Source organism: Schistosoma mansoni, chromosome W (genome assembly GCF_000237925.1).
Source record: "Schistosoma mansoni strain Puerto Rico chromosome W, complete genome".
In the NCBI taxonomy this organism is placed as follows: Eukaryota; Metazoa; Platyhelminthes; class Trematoda; order Strigeidida; family Schistosomatidae; genus Schistosoma; species Schistosoma mansoni.
Window position 1 is genome coordinate 9,422,934 of NC_031502.1, and position 17,753 is coordinate 9,440,686.

At 30.4% G+C, this 17,753-nt stretch overlaps 1 protein-coding gene across 1 annotated transcript; it reads right to left on the minus strand.

Annotated features, from left to right (window-relative positions):
* Window positions 1-229: 229 nt before the first annotated feature.
* Smp_134350 (putative thyrotropin-releasing hormone receptor) lies at window positions 230-5,425 on the minus strand (the record flags this gene model as incomplete). The annotated part of the gene is made up of 2 exons (XM_018788461.1): window positions 230-295; window positions 4,598-5,425. The coding sequence occupies 2 exons, from the start codon at window positions 5,423-5,425 to the stop codon at window positions 230-232; spliced, it is 894 nt and encodes a 297-aa protein (XP_018654001.1).
* Window positions 5,426-17,753: the final 12,328 nt, after the last annotated feature.

Sequence of the window (17,753 nt, forward strand, 5' to 3'; positions counted from 1 at the left end):
CACAATTCTTCAAAGACATATATATTTTCTATTTACTATTATTTTTTTATTGTTATCAGTTTACTAACTAATATAGTGAATATAAAAAGAGATTATTTACAAAACAGATATACGAGTCAAAGATGCTCAACATTATTATTGATGCTATCATCAGTGACAGTAGTAAACAAAATATTTCTTTCTGGTATATAGATATATTACTCTCATTGTATCACCGATTATTTGTTGTTTACTCCATTTGCAAACAGTTTGAAGTATTTGTTAAACCTTTTATTTTGGATAAATATTGACAAATCTAAGTGGAAACAAAGTCATTAAATGAAGTTAATTTAAAAAAACGGAACAAATCTATCTATGTATGTATGTTGACAAATTACAATAGTATTGAATGATTCTAAATTGTTTTCTCCTTTTTTTTATTTTTTTATTTATTCAAAATCTGACACCTTTTAATTCATTGATCATTATAGAATTTAATAAACAAATGAATAAATAGCTAGTTGACATTATCAACAATAATGTGGTGGATTAATAACTTATAAAAGAATTATTTTATCTGTTTCAGATATATATCCTAAGGATGCTTTCGTTGATTTAGTTTCTAACTAACCGATTATAAAGCTGAGTTTTGTTAGATTATAGTCGGTAATAATTTTGGAGTTTTGATACTAAGTTGATTTTTTTTTAAAATAAAAAATGTGCCATACATTAAATTCACTTAGTATTGTTTGTTTGAATCTTCCCATTGATGTTTTAGGACTGCAACTGGTCAGTCTCTTATTGGCATATGTGCATACTGCACGTATTGCCTCGATATAGCCTTAATTCACAAGTATTGTAAGCAAAGATGGATAGTGGCTAGCAGTGGAATTTTGGCCTTGCGTTTCGTCCTATTTGGGACTTGTCAGCTGAATGTACCTGCATCTGAGAGTTGATGTCCACTCTGGGACTCGAACCCAGTGCCTTTCGCTTCGAAATGCGCGTCCTGGATTCCACTGCTAGCCACTATCCGCCTTTGCTTACAATGTGTCATACCTTAGTTGACAGTAATATTTCAACAAAAATATTGCTAGGTGGCAAGTGATAAACATTTTATTTCACAGATCTTAGAGAACCAAATCTGTTACATTATGTTCATAGAATAGTTCTTGATTTTCATCTTCTTAGTATCAACTTCATTAGTTGTACGTAAGAAATAAATATTTTCTATTACGGTACAAAAAGTATGATCAACTATTATTAATTTCAAGAATACCGAAAGTTTCACTGTTTTTTCTTATGGTTCATACGAAATAATGCTAAGCTCTATTATTGTTGTTTTCAGAACTGTTTTCAATGATAACAGATGGATATATTCAAATCAATTCATGAAATTTAAAGCAATTAGTCCGTTTGATAAATTTCGATAGTGTAATAAGAAGATGAAGATTATAAGAACTATGTTGTGATATATTAGCGCAATACATTTCGAACAATCTGATCACACATATACTTGTTTTTCACCAAGGCTACAGTCTAGTTGACCTTTTATTTATATATATAAATGTTCTTAACGGGTATATGTGTGATCAGATTGTTCAAAATGTACTGTGCCAATATATCACAACATAGTTCTGATAATCTTCGACTTCTTATTACACTATCGAACGAATATAAAGATCGTTCATAATTATTTTCAAATCAGTAAACCTTTTAAGTGCATAATAAAAATTACTTAACAACACATCTACTAACATATGATATTCACCGTTGTGACATTTCATCAAAGCTTTGAAGATATATAATAGCTTGAGAAATGGTTGTGAAATGCAAACAAGAGTTAAATATAAGTATTCTTGTAAGAAACAAAAATAGTTTCCGTGATAATACTTGTATATAACTTGGTTTTAAACAAACTAGAAACCTTTCGTAGACATAATAATAATAAGCTTCTATCAATGTATTATGACAATCAGGCATATAATATAGATATCTATGAGATAAAAGATTTTCATATTGCTAGTTAGAAGTGAAACTAAAAACGATGTCGTTAATCAACTTGGAATGAGCATCTCACTCGCCATATATATATATATATATATATATATATATATATATATATATATATCCATATGATTCGATAATTATGATGGCGAAAACATAAGTTTATGAGATTATTCATGTCAGTTTTCTCTCTTACTATGTAAGAGTGTTCAGGTTCTTTGTAATTCCCAAACCCGAATAATTTATTATGGTCTTCTTCACAGATGCATTCTCAGAGTTCTTTGGGACAGTGAATACTCGGTCAGGAAGTATTGGAGGCTTCAAAAGTCTTGGCATCTACCTTAACACAAATGTCAAATTTCTTCGTGACATTGAATTATACGGTCAGTCTCTAAGACCTCTACCTAAACCACTAGCCTTCTTAAACAGATGTTTCTTTTAATACAACATCTTCTGGAACAGCTCTATACATTACAAAAATTTCTTTGACCCTTTTTAGTTGTTTTCATAGAAGATTTATTATAGCTCATTTTGTGTATTTTTAGGATGGGGTAGAATACTGACTACTTAATATCAACCAGAGAAACTTTATTCAAGAAACGAGAAACGTTTTACTTTAAGGTATGTAATAAAAAACCAAATTAGAGTATGCTGTAAGAAAGCTTGTCATTCAAAATAAGAATGTGAGTTTTAACAATCTTATTATGTCCATTGAGACTAAGTTAATATTGTACAATTTTTAAACAGGGTCTTCAGCACTGAACTGAATAACTCTAGCTAACAACAATCAACTGATATGTAGAATGAAGCTTGTAGTATATAGGTTATGATCCATAAACGTTCGGCAGTTGTTTCAATAATTACAAAATTAGTAACATTATTTCACTTAAAAATGTATGACTGATGACATGAAATTGCTGGATGTAGAATGTACACCGATTTCCAGATAGTATCCATTGGTCACTCATAAAATCATTTAGAAATCGGATTATAAATACATATAGGTTTACCTGAAATGTACCGGTATAATGTCAATATTACTATTCTGGCAGGAAATTTAGAAAGCCTAGAGATAAATGAAGAAGAGTGTCAGTGAAAAAGTGGAATTTAATATAAAATTTATCCGGTGAAAACGTTTAAAACAGAATAGGAAGAGCAACTTGTAGAATCGTTTATGTAGACTTCGTTCAGCAAAACAATATGGATTATGATAGTTAGATAATCTGTTTTGCAAAATTATTTATTGAAATAATATCTGTACGAAAAGAGATGCTACAGTATTGTGTACCGATACTTGAATATAAAACTTTTATGCAACGTAAAGAAATTGGTTTGCTGTAGAGAGGAACTTCAGCAAATCATAAAATCTAGCTACATATAGAATTCAGTATACTGCGTTCTGCAATTCTATCATTCGTTTCATATTTGGCCATATTAGTAAATTTAAGGTATTTGTTTATTTACATCTCAATATTATATTATCGCATGTTTTTCTCTTTACCTTAAAATATATTATTCACTTAAATGATGTTTTAATCAATTATTTCACAGATAACAACTGAACTGGAAAAATTCATGATTTTCTTTCTGGGGAGGGGGAAAACATTTAGATTCTATCGTGTTCATTGCAGCTGAATATTATTAGTTAAACTGAGTTTGAAGAATAATTTGTCATATGTTGTGTATGACATGAAACACCAATACTGACCCTAGTTTTGGAAATACTCACTTTTAAAAGTTATTTATAACAAGAACTATTTATTAAATATAATATGGCAAGCTAATTTATGTACATACAATCCCGTAAGCTTCACTATTTTATAAGGGAGTCAATTAAACATGTAGTTAAACCCCAATACTGCTTTTACACTTTAGTTAAATAATAAGCTAAATGCTAGTAATACTTTATCTGTCACTGCGATTATTGTATGGAACTAAAATAAAATCATTTTGTCTGTAGACAAGAATGAGCCGTTTTTCCAGCAAAGTAATGTACTATATCTTCGGATGAATAAATATTTTCATAATTGAAATCATGAGTCAAATGAAGCTAGACCACCAAGGAAAACCTGGAAGCACTGGACTGCCGTTTCGTCCTATTGTGGGACTCCTCAGCAATGCCCATTCATGATCCTGCCTCTCGAGACTCGAACCCAGGACCTATCTGTCTCGCGCCAGAGCACTCAACCGATAGACCGTTGAGCCAGCATCCGCTGTTGTTAACGTCTAATTTCAACCAATCCACAAAGTTGAGCAACCGTTCACCAATTGTTTTCAGTGAGTTCCTATCGCACAATAGATGTGGTTGAACTCCACTGGTCACTTCTTCTCACTAGAACTCCAGTAAATATCTATTGAAGTCAGTCACTAGTGAGCGCACTGCTGAGAAGTCCCACAATAGGACGAAACGGCCGTCCAGTGCTTCCAGGTTTTCCATGGTTGTCTAGCTTCAATTGACTCATGATTTCAACTATGAAAATACTGAAATCTCCACAAAAGCCCTTCCGAGTAAATATTTGTTTGGTGTATTAATTTTTACAAAACTTTCAACTGAAAAGTACCAAACCACATAACATTTGCTTTAGCAGTTTGATTATATTATAATAAAACCTACTTGTCTTCTGGCCCTTGCTCTGTTAATTACTTTACGTAATTTCAAATTGTGTTGTGTTTCACTAATCGTAGCATAAGAACGTTCTGTTTTACCTGATGATATGATTTGATTAAAATTTATCTGTTGTCCAACAAGAGATATTCCTTTATTGTCTGTACGAAATAACCGCCAACTTATCTGACAGTACATTACTGATGTAATAAGTAACGGTAAAACATAAAATACTATTAAATCACACATATAAATAGCTTTATAAGCTGTTCGCTTAAATTTGAATGTACACGTTTCAAATGAACCATATTCTGAGTATTGTTTAACTGTAGTACTCATAAAAATCCATGGTATATTATATGTTAATGTAAAAATCCATATTCCAGTAATAATTTTAATTGCTCTTTTAATGGTACACATATAATGTGCACGCATTGGATAACAAATTCCAACCCATCTTTCAACAGAAAATGCACATATAGATAATGCTGAAGCATCTACACTTAAATATTGTAAACAAACACTTAATTGACAGGCAAAATTTCCTAGTCTCCAATGATTGTATGGTTGATAAAATTCTTGTACCATTAATGTTGTACTTGTCATTAAAACAAGTAAATCACTAGCTGATAATGAAATAAGATAACAATTTGTTGGTGTATGTAATTTTGATGATAATGTTAATACTAACATAACAAATATATTTCCAATAACACCGACTGTTAAAATAACTGATAATGAAATGGTACCTACTAGTTTATATGGTAAAGAATAAAGAATTAGAGGAATTAAGGAGATATTCTTATTCATATTTAATAATGTGAAATTAGTATCCATTTTTTTATTTATTATTTTTGTTTTAATTCTTTAATTTTAATTATTTTTAATGGTAGGAGTTTTGGACTTGGTGACAATGGTTAACATGATAAATTATTCAACAGATAAACGTAACTAAACGTTATTCATTGAAGATTTAAATTTAAAAGCTGAGGATAATTTTTATTGGTTATTTAATACAAAATTATTATGATTGGTTGAATGAGATATTTATAAAATTATTAAATAATAAATTGAAAAACAACCTTTGTTGATTTTTATTATTACATATATTAGAATGAATCCCTTGATGGTATAATACTAAAGTATGCTCTTTGATTTGCTGTTATGTAATAGTCTACATTTTTACAAAATTTATATACTTACTCTCCAGACGTTATTATCATATCGTTCCTACGAATAAACACTCGTTGCTCAACTGTCGTTCAACTATGTTTAAATGAACAAGGGATTTTGAAAGTTTTGTTAACCTTAGTTACAGTAAACGCTTGCTCACTGACGTAAACTTAGCTCATGAAATCACAGATACTTACATTAGGAAACAGTATCAACTCAAATACAAGTGCCACAAACCGTTATTCGTGATCAATAACGGTTTACCTTTTCATACTCACACAACCATGATAAAAACGAAAATAACAACTTTTGCAAATGATAGTTTATCTATATAACTTTTTTCCATAATTCGTGCTTACAACATAAAATATGAAAATAGACTAGAAGATAATTGTGGCGATGAATCGATTTTTGATGCACTGCTATAATTGAACATTTCTTTATTCAATTCATGACAGAGTATCAAAATGTATACTTCGCCCAAACAAACAGTTGACGTTCTGACAAAGCAAAAGAACAAAATGAGTATAGTAAAAAACAAGTGGAAAAGAAAAGTATGTAGTAGATGTAGTTCGGTTATACATAAAACTAAGAAGGACTTCTCTAATCAAATGAATTTCCCTTAACTTTTCATCGATTGTTGCTATTCTGAGTCATATTAGGTAACGTACAAAAGATTTTATGACATATTTTTCCGACTGTAAGGAGTTAAATACGTGTCAGGTAAAGACAGTTATCCACATCAGACAATGTACGAACGATCGAGCAAGATCATGGATCGATTGGGGTTAGAAATTAACACCGTTGGATCCTGGCTCAGTGGTGTAGAATTTAAGCGTTCGCAAGTGACTTCTAAGGTTTTGGGTTCAAGTCCCGATTACGGGATCATGAATAAACACTTCTGAGGAGTCACATACTGTGAATAAACGGTTGTCCAGTGCCTCAAAGTTTTCAATGGTCGTCTACCTTAGAATCACCTCATGAAATCCACTATTTAAATTACTATAATCTCCACAAACCTCATTCCGATCTAAAGAGTATTGTGTGTTGTTCTTCATTTTTCTGTCCTGATAAGCCAGTTTGTTCTGATGTGTAGCTTATCGCCGGTGAGTGGTCTTTTACACGGTAAGGGGCACATTCTGAATCGCCTCCGAGAAATTCAGTAAAGACATAAAAATGTATTAGGTATTTATCCTTGTGCTACTGTACTCTTTATTCGAAAGTCTGTGAATTAACTACAGCTCGTGTGATGTATTAATTGATAACTATAATATGCAATTCAAACACATTATGTTGCAAGCGAAATAAGGCTCATCTATATTGTTATATGTGAGTCAGATAACAAAGTGTATTTATTGAAAAATAAAAATCACTGAGTCTCGACCAGGATATCTAATTTTTAAGCTCTCAGTGTTAGAATTAATGACCCTTGGTTTGAGTTTTGCAAGAATTGTGAGTATCCATTTATCAAGAGTACCACAATAAAACGAAACAGCTATTTACTGTTCCATTGATTTCATCGTTACCCCAGTTGAGGTTACTTCATGACAAACCATACTAACATAATATTGATTTCTTTTACATATGGATAATTTGTTCATCACTTATTTCGTTTTAATATTTCATAAATAATTCATGTTCATACATCATATCACCTTTAATTAAATATTCCATTATATAAGGAAGTCCTTTCATATTTCCTTCATTCTGTGTGACCTATATTTATTACCGAATATTAATGTCACAACCTCAATCAGCCTACAAATTTTTTAAATTGTACACTACTTACTTTTACAAATCTCAACTAAGAAACTTATTCTAGCGAAAATCCACAGTTCCTATCTTTCATTTTATGAAATTTGTCAAAGGAATATTCTCTACTCAAATATCTTTGTTTTTATTATACTTGCTATGAAAAATTGATAATGAAAAACGAAAACGCCCTAAACTTCTTTTAGACTTGTTGATATAAATGAGAATAATTCAATCCCTTAGTAATCGAACACCATAAACATTTTAGCTGAAATATTGAGATTTGGCATATGCTGCTTGACTTGTCATATATCACATATGCTTTTTACAGCTTTGAGAAAACTGTGAGGTTGCTATAGGAGATATTTCCAACGTTACAGTAACTAAATGTTTTGAAAATGAAGTCAGTCTAAATGAATTTTCATTTTATAAACATAAGCTGAAAATTGGTGGTTCAATATCAGAATTCTAAATTAATTTTTTTTTAATTGTTTTAACAAAGTCACACATATTTTTGAATGCCTATGTGAAACGAATTGATGTAAACTTTCACCCACCATATGAACTAAACATTAATATAGTTAGATATTATTAACCCGAAAAATACAGTTTACATTCAGATTGACTTATTTTTTAATTCAAAAGAAAATCAACCAATTTTTATAAATATTGACAGACTTGACATAATAGTTTTCGCTCGACGTCACCAATATCCGAACCGAATGTTTTAATGTTAGTTTGTTAGTTGGGAGTTGAGACAATTACATCATATATCTGAAGCGTACTAAAGCTAATATTTCTGAAATTGGCTTGTCTGGATTTCATCTAAATTATTTCATTGATAATTTTACTAACATATGAAATTTTTAAATTAATTATACAGTTATTATGTTTAGGCATAAAAGTCTTTTATATGAAGAATTCTGTTTCTCAGTCGTGGTTTGATAAAGCAACAATTGCAGTATACATGAAAATTATCATTAAGATAATCAGTGATGTCTAGGAGTAATTTCAAATTCGTATAGCTGCTTGTTATCAACGAATCAGTAATTCTGACATGAAAAAAGTAATGGAAAATTTCAAATGTTTCAAAAGATTAAAATAGTATGTATGAAGAACGGTTGTTATTTTGCTTCCGTTTGCTAAAACGGAATTATAATTTGATCAATGAAATTTCTTAGTCCATGAAAGTCGGTTATCCTCAAGACATCATATATAATAAAATTATATTGTTCTATCGACAGTGAATATCAATAAATGTAACCTTAGTACTTTATACTTGTAATCATTAGTAATTATATAGACCTAGAAAACTAAGAATCTTCTGAAGTGTTGTGAAACATGATAATCTTCAAACCGGTTGCAGGTAAACACTTTGAAAAGTTGATGAAATAGAGGATATCTTTAAACGCAAAAGTCTTCATTTATTTAAGTCCATTCACACTACCTCTATATCTCTATATTATTCCCCACTTCTAATCCTGTATTCTATTCATTCAATCACGTAACTTACGAGGTCACTTGTGACATACATATCCACTATTATGTTGTTTGATTGATGTGAAAACGTAGAAATATGTCTGATACTTCGTTCGTGTGATGAACATGAGTGTTAAATTGCAGAATTCATAGTTAGATTCGTAGGCAAATACAATGTAAAAATGATTTGGGATCATTTTTCTAATGAATGTGATAATCTTGTATCAAGAATATTTTAGCTTCGAAAATACCTTTGTGAGGAATACTGGTATTTCGAAAATCATTTACTACTCAAATGTTCTTACTTTTCACTGGCTATTTATGACTAAAGATTAGTTTGAAGCATATCTTCGATAAGATATAAGTTAGTGTCGCATAGTAAAGCGTAAATCAGTTGACATTTCTCTTAATAACCTAAAAGAAATCCTGTTAGTTCAAATAATAAAAAAACCTAGTCAAGAATAGTCCTTGTACACGTTATTTACATCGTACTTTCCGTAATGCTACTGTAATGAGAATGCAGAAAATAACGCAGGTTGAATGGGTTAATTATGTACCAATATTTTTAGTGTCACTGTACAATAAAAAGCCTAATTATAGAATAGTCAAACTATTCCAAAACATTATAAATCTTCAGAAATGTACTTTATTTTGTATATATTGTACTTTTATCTCAGAGTATGGTACATCTCAGTAATCTCTGAAGACATTGATTGTCCTTTAAAAACTATTTAGATGGCAACTTTATAATGATAATGGTAGAGAACTCACTGCATTTATCGAGAATCAGCTGCAAGTTAAACACTTCCCTTCTAAATACAATAATTAATACAGTCTAAAGCTTTTGTGACTAATCCTATGTAATTTATCTTTATAATGAATTGAATTTTTAAAATGCCAAAAAATATTATGTCCCTTTTTTAAATTATCCACAGTAAAAAAATTTCCCAAATTTACTGGATTATTTTTTTGTCGTATTTCTCAGAAAAAAAAATTTCTTTTTCCTTTTTTAAATGGAACAATTTCATCTTTTCATCGTTTTTTCCTCCTTTCTTATTCATGTTTATTATATTTCCTGTTACATTTTTCATGATAAGAAAATGTTCAATTTGATAAGTGAACAAATTATCTTTCTTTTTCCTTAAAAAAAAGAAAAAAAAGAAAAAAAATATTTTCTCTCATAATAAATATAATTATTATTATATAATCGTATGGAGATAAGTTGTGATGACAATTTCTGATAAAATATGTTTCTATGATATAGAAAATAGATGCAAAGTATGATGTAAAGTTTAGATCGTAGCGCTGAACTGAAAATAGTTACGAATTGAAACATGTGATAATCGATATTTGTTTTCTTTTTTTTTGTGTGTGTGTTTAAGTGAAATTCCTACGAACATAAAGTTTTGCTTCTTTTTAATTAGTTGAATTCTGTATTCAAACTAACTAAAAAAAATAGATATGGTTGAAAATAATCTGAGTAACAATTTTTTGTAGAATACTTTGCTTTAAAATAACTATCCCTATTAATAATATATATATATATATATATTACTTTAGAATCACAGTAGCATCAAGTCCACTAACTGTGACATCATCGCTGGGTAAAGGGATTTAAATTACTTATTTCCTACATATCAAATAATCTAGTTGATACCTTTTTATAAAAAAATTCTTTTGATCCAAAAAAAACACCTTGACTTAGTTGTATCACATGGCTACTAGCTTTAAAAACCTAAATCTAAAAGTACCATTTATATTTTATTAGAATTCAAGAGGAGAAGAGTATAATAAATGAAATACTCAAAACAAATATCCTACTATTACTGTACTAGAACATTTTTAGCAAGCTTGTGTGGGGTTGTTTACCATACAATACAGGAAATTATTTTTTTATTCACAGTATAAGAACCAAAAACAATAGTCGAAAATAATCAATATCATTTGTGAACGGTGATCGGAGAAACTGGCGTGGTTTTTACTTTCAAAGCTGCTTTAACTCACTACTTAACACAAATATTTGAAAGTCTTTTTGATTCAGCTAGCGATAGCAGCTATTTCAGGTTAACTTATGCGTGTTCAGACATTTTAAAGTAAGACGCTATGTTGTAAATCATATTATTAAATAAACATTTCTTCGTTAACTGGTAAATGATGGTATGCTTTCTAATTAGATTAATGTTCCAATGCCTTAAGGCACACTAGTAAATGGTTAATCACGAATACTACATATGTACATATATATATAGTGTTATTATTTAGGAATTGTTTTAGCTTTTTATTTCATAGATTTATATTGTACGAAACCAATCCTAACAAATAACATTCAGGTTTTTGACTGCTCGTTTGGGAGTACTTGCAGTGTGTTATCTCAAATTGGTTCTAGCCTTGTAATCAGGTAATTATGTGATATTCCGTGTAAAACAATTAAAAATATTTTACAACTTGCCTGCCATCACACACTAATTTTCCAGTCTCACAAAAATATTTGAAGCTGTGGAATATGGAAATATAAAATAAAATGGGTTGACAATTAAACAATTCTTGAACTTTACGGCATGGCTCAAACTACCGAATGGTTCTGTTGCGAGCATCTCGGTAAAAGATAATATGGTAAGGCAGAAACAATTAAAGTTTATTGATCACTCCTGCTTTTTGGTTTATATTGTTCTCTATTATCATATCAGTCATACATAGCTTGATTTTCACCATATCACGGTTCCTTTATTATTTTATATCAGTCGAAGAAGATAACCATAGACTCACTAAAAATTAGGTGACACTTGACAACTTTTTCATTTTGGATTCCTATTGTACAGACAAGTACAAGCAAGTGTAACAAAAGAACGAATTTTAGGCTTTTAGTTTCCAACAGCAAACCCGTTACCGTTTGCGATTCATCCATAAGCATTACCAACTCCATCCAATCAGCTATACATTATGACATGGGCCTCATGTCACTGATGATGAGTAAATTCTTCACTTCCAATATTATTAGAATCTACATTTTACTAACACACTTTGTAAGTTTGTAATATATCTACAGGTTGTCATGCAATACATATTTTCTTCGTCATAAAATAATCTCTCTGATTTATCCAACAAACTAATAAAATTATTATCAGTTATTTTACGCAAATAACAGCAGTATTCAAAATCTTTTAAAACCTCAATGTGTTATGAAATATAGATGAGATTTTAAACCACAACTTTCTTATTTAGAGTATGGTCTGTGAAACAATTATTTCACAAAATCTTCATTCTAACTAAATTAAATCTTAAAAGTTGAGATCACTAGTCAATTGAAAGCTAGATCACCATGATAAACCTGAAACCACTGGACGGCTGTTTCGTCCTATTGTGGCCATTCAGTGCTTCCAGATTTTCCATGGTGGTCTAGCTTCAATTGACTAGTGATCTCAACTATTGAAATTACTATAATGTCCACAAAACCTCTTCTGATATTAAGTTAAATCTATTAATCCCCTTTTGGCTGAACTTATTAGTTGTTAAAAATCAGGAATGTTCCTAAGATAACGTAATTGATAATATTTCATACACTGAATTCAGATATGTGAACAAGATTTTTTCTCTTTTCTTAACTTTATCTTTGGTTAATTACTCTGCCATAATGACAAGACTTCTACTACTTCCTAGTTATTAAAACATGGTATTTTTTATAGAAGTTATTTGTAATTTATCTGATAAAGAAACATGAATAATTTAAACAGGCTTACAGAATTTGTTTCATACAAATTTATCTTAGTCATCTGCTAAGTTGTTTATTTTAACCAAAAAGAAGTGAAAGTAAACATTTAAAGGAATTTTTAAGAAAAGTTGTCACGCGACTAAATGATATTTATGAGGCAAAATTAATTTCTAACGATGTCGTTTTGATAAATGATGAGACTGTAGTTAAATGATTATTGTTATAACCTGTGTACCGAGGTGTCCTGTTAATATATAACTTGACGAAGCCTCCAATTAAAGAGCAGTGAATTATCGATCGGACCAATAACACACGAAACCCGTACGAGCAGTCTAGAGCATTTATCGGTCCTGCTTTCTGCCTAGCCCAGCCAGTTAAGTCCAAAACATCAATAACAGCTATCGCAATATGAATCGTTATATTTCAAACATACTGGGTTTATATACCAAACAGACAGACCGTATCGTGCCATAAAATAGAAAGTATCATTTGTAAAGCATTCAGTTAAATGTGGCTGTAAATAGAGGGAACGGTAATTAATAGACTGAGTATAACTCAGGAATGGTAAATCGTACTGTAATAGTCTATGAGTCAAAATAAAGCTTATAATAAAAGGAACATGAATATGAATAGTTAAGTTACTTAACAATTATACAATAGGCAATATGTGTATCATATTCGTCCACAAATAGTTCTCAAAAGTTACTATTTATAATTCCCTTCAGTATATAACAATTATCATAATATAAAACACAACATACAACTGTTCTGCATATTAATTATGTACACTCGCCTGTGTGTTACTAATTAACAATAATGTCTTAAATCATAACCGTTTTTATAAATAACATTACTCTATACTAAAGGGAATAAGTTGACATTAAAAACTGCTGAATTGCTGCTATGTAATTTAAATCTGAATGTTCTCAGTATTTCCGAGACAGTGCTCTTTACACTTCAGTTTCTTTTCTTCTACCCCCGTATTTTGATAAATATGACATAAATTTGAAATTTCGTCAAGATGATGTAAATTATTTCAGCTTAACCAGTTGAATAAATATGTAGAGGTGAATGTAATTATTATAAAGAGCAATGGCTGGTAGTGTAATCAATTCTCTCAACTGGCTAAAAGATAGGTGCTCGTGAAAATGTTTCCATAGAATCATCTAGAATAGAAACCGTTTCTGGAACATTTGCCCGTAGAATGCTAATTAATAAATAACTTAAATATTAAATGCTAGACTTGGTTTCTGACAGTTTATTTCCTCTGGTTAATTGTAGTATAATGCTTTATGAGATCGACCATTATAATTATGTATTTTATTAGAAAGTTACTATGTCTTATTGCATCGAATGCTTCAAGGAATGTAAAATTCTCTTTCTGAGATATAACAATGTGAGATAAATGGTGAACCTCCACACTTGTCTGTAACTATGTTAGTTAAACAATTATTAATAGTAGGCCTTTAGACGCCTTGCTCAACAAATGATCAGGAATAATACATCACATCCTCTTTAATACAATATTTACCAAGTTTAAATGCACAAGGAATAAAAGTCATACCACCTATTCAGTTGGTATTGATTAACAGGATACATCTGAATCACTTAATTATACCGTTTCCCATTGCAACCGATTTATTTATTTGCAATCAACGCTTAAGATTCTGACCATCAAAATGATAGCATTATGTAATTTTTTTACATTTTATACCCATTCTGTTGATTGTCCATCGGATAAAGATAACTAAACTGCATGAAGCTGAGAAATAAAATGTTCATATATTGCTCCTTTCAAATTTTTACTGATCAAGCTGCTCTTTGATAAATGAGTGAAGTATGGAAGTTCACAGTTAGCTAGAATAAATAAACTGTTGTATCACCACTTATTACATCGATCGCAGAAAGTGGATGAATACGACCTAGGTTTGATTCAACAATTATTCTAAAATGATTATTTGGAACCTCCGATGTGCAATTTGTTATTGAGAAAAGCTTAAACCAGGGGTCTCTTTTATAAAATAAGTAAATGAGTCTTCTACTGTAAAATAGTTCTCAGAATACTTAGTAATAATCCATGCATTTTGTTCAAATAGAACATTTTTTCAGAATATACAACTAACTTTGAAAATTGACGGAAATGTTATTGATAAAAACGTCTATTGTCTTAAAACTACTGAAAAGCTTTGTTGATGAGCGCCGAGATTCATAAGTCATAAGTTCAGGACCAACTATATATTGCCTTCGATTTCCTTATAATTAAACTTTGATACCTATCGGTTACTTCACAGTAGCATAAGTTAATCAAGTGTCAAAAACATAACAAACTCTCATTTATATAACTGCTATCTTTGAAATGATCAGAATGGGGTTTGTGGAGATCATAGTAATTTTAATAGTTGAATTAATGAGTCGATGTAAGCTAAAGAGAAGCCGAGACCAGTGGCGTATAATCCATCTCAAGTAAACACAGGTATCCACCTCAGAAAATGAATGAATGGTTGGGCAACCATTCATGGATCGACCGAAGTCAGATATTAACACCATTAGATGCCAGCTTAGTGGTCTAGAAATTAAGCGTTGTCGCGTGAGACCGAAGGTCATGGTTTCGAGTATAGCGTGCGGGATCGTGGATATGCACTGCTGAGGAGTCCCATACTATGGCGAAACGGTAGTCCAGTGCTTCGAGGTTTTCAATGGTAGTCTAGGTTAGATGGATTCATGAATTTATTTTTGAAATATCAGAAAAAAACGAAAATTAATAATATTCGAGTAATAATGATGAATTCGTTCATATCTTTTATTAGTACCCTCTTAATTATATATAAACTATCGAATATAAATATTTATCGGTTTAAAAAGGACGCATTTACTTTGAAAATAATCACCGAATAACCCAGATTGTTATTCCATATTTGTAGAAGCTAAGCTACCACAAATGTTACTCTTTCTTCTACAGAATGAAACTTTGAAATGACTCATTGCTGAATACTTCGGATGCATCATGAATTCGTTCTAGGTATTTGCAGTTAACATGAAACCTGCGTACATTATGACCAGTGAAAAACATAATTTGAGTTTCACAAGCAACTGAAAATAGAATTTTCTCACTAAACTATCATAGTTACAAAGAAACAATGAATAACATATACATTTCTTGACCATGGTCAGTGACTATCTACTATTGAAAATTCTTCTTTCATTTTATATTAAACAAGACTTTTATTGTTTATGTCTAAGTCATCATTTTCTAATAAATAATCTGTTATATGCAACCCCTTATGCTTCAACAATTACCATAATGTGAAGACAGATTATGTTAGTGTCGAACGGTTGATTTTAGTACTTGAATCCAAGTGTTCACTTTAGGTCCGGCACTTATACCCAATGATTTTCGCTTAAAGCGGCAACATGTTATCCAACTAGCGACTGAGTTCAGATAATCACTGGCTTTTAGGATGAAGATAATTTATAAATTAACTAATAGGGTTCGAATCTTGTCATTTGCTGTTGTTATGAAATGTAACTGATTAGTCCATTCTGGTAAGAGGACCATTTTGATATTTCAAGCAGTCACAAGCATTCTTGAGCATAATCAATAAATTTCTCCCATTTGTATTTTCATATACGTTTCATATTAATTTATTACAGACCATTTAAAACATTTTGTCTGCATTCATTCAATTCACTGGTAATTATCTTATAGCTAACGAACTTACAACATTTTTTTTGATTATCTTCATTTACCTTAAAGAATTCATTGTGAGTGAATAGGTAACAAAAAATTACGCAAATTCAATTGATTTTATTTTCCCAACAAATTCGTTGGGCTTGTTCGCGGTTTTAAATAATAATAATAATAATAATAATAACTTGAATCATTACCCCTTTATTTAATTTTTAGAAAAACAGTAACCCTAATCCTCGTTTATCTCTTTTACATATAATTACAATAGTTTGTGGCAGATAAGTAGTTTAAAAACAAAGTTAATTTACTAAGGAAATCGTTCAACGAGTAAACGCTTCATAATGAATATTGAAAGAAATATTGGAATTACTACTGATTTTCACTAAAAATATTATACAAATAGTATGTCTTCATATATTTTAATATTTTTTTCAGCTACATTAGTACAATTATTAGGTTAGGTAGTTTGAAGAAATCATTTTATATAGTTGAAATCATGAGTCAATTGAAGCTAGACCACCATGGAAAATATGGAAGCACTGGACGGCCGTTCTGTCTTATTGTTGGGAGATATCAACTCACTGAAGACATTGGTGAATGGTTGCTCAAATTCGTGGATTGGTTGAAGTTAGACAATAACACCGCTGGATGCCGGCTCAGTGGTCTAGTTGTTAAGCGCTCGCGTGCGAAACTGATAGGTCCTGGGTTCGAAACTCGCGAGGCGGGATCGTGGATGCTCACTGCTGAGGAGTCACGCAATAGGATGGAACGGCAATCCAGTGCTTTCAGTTTTTCCATGGTGGTCTAGCTTCAATTGACGCATGATTTCAACCATATAAAATTACAAAAATCTCCACAAAACCTCTTTCTTATAGAGATCAGTTTAGGCTGAATATAGTTTTCTGTACAGATTGCTACTAAATGGTGAATTATTCGAAACATAAATGGCATTTTATCATTTGAAAATGACTTTACACTAGTGTGCTCCATAATTTTACCAATGATATTGAGTTGATAATAAGTTTCGATTTAAAACAAAACAACTATTCAAAGCATTAGAATCGTGGACTGTCTCCTAAATACTATCATTTCATCAAATAAGGTTTCTTTAAAGATTTTTTAAAGCTTCGATTGATTTAATTCTCCAAAAAGTTCAAGGAAAAATTTGAAATTTCTGTAGAAAAATAAAACATTATTAGTAAATACGTTAGAATGAGAACAGTATTAGCGATAGTCATAGTAGCAAATGAAAACGGATAGGGTTTTTTTTTAAATGTAATAATAATTTCACTGTAAATAGGAAGTTAAACCTACTGAAATGCTTTTATTTATAGATACTTTGTTTATAAACAATCAAAATAATG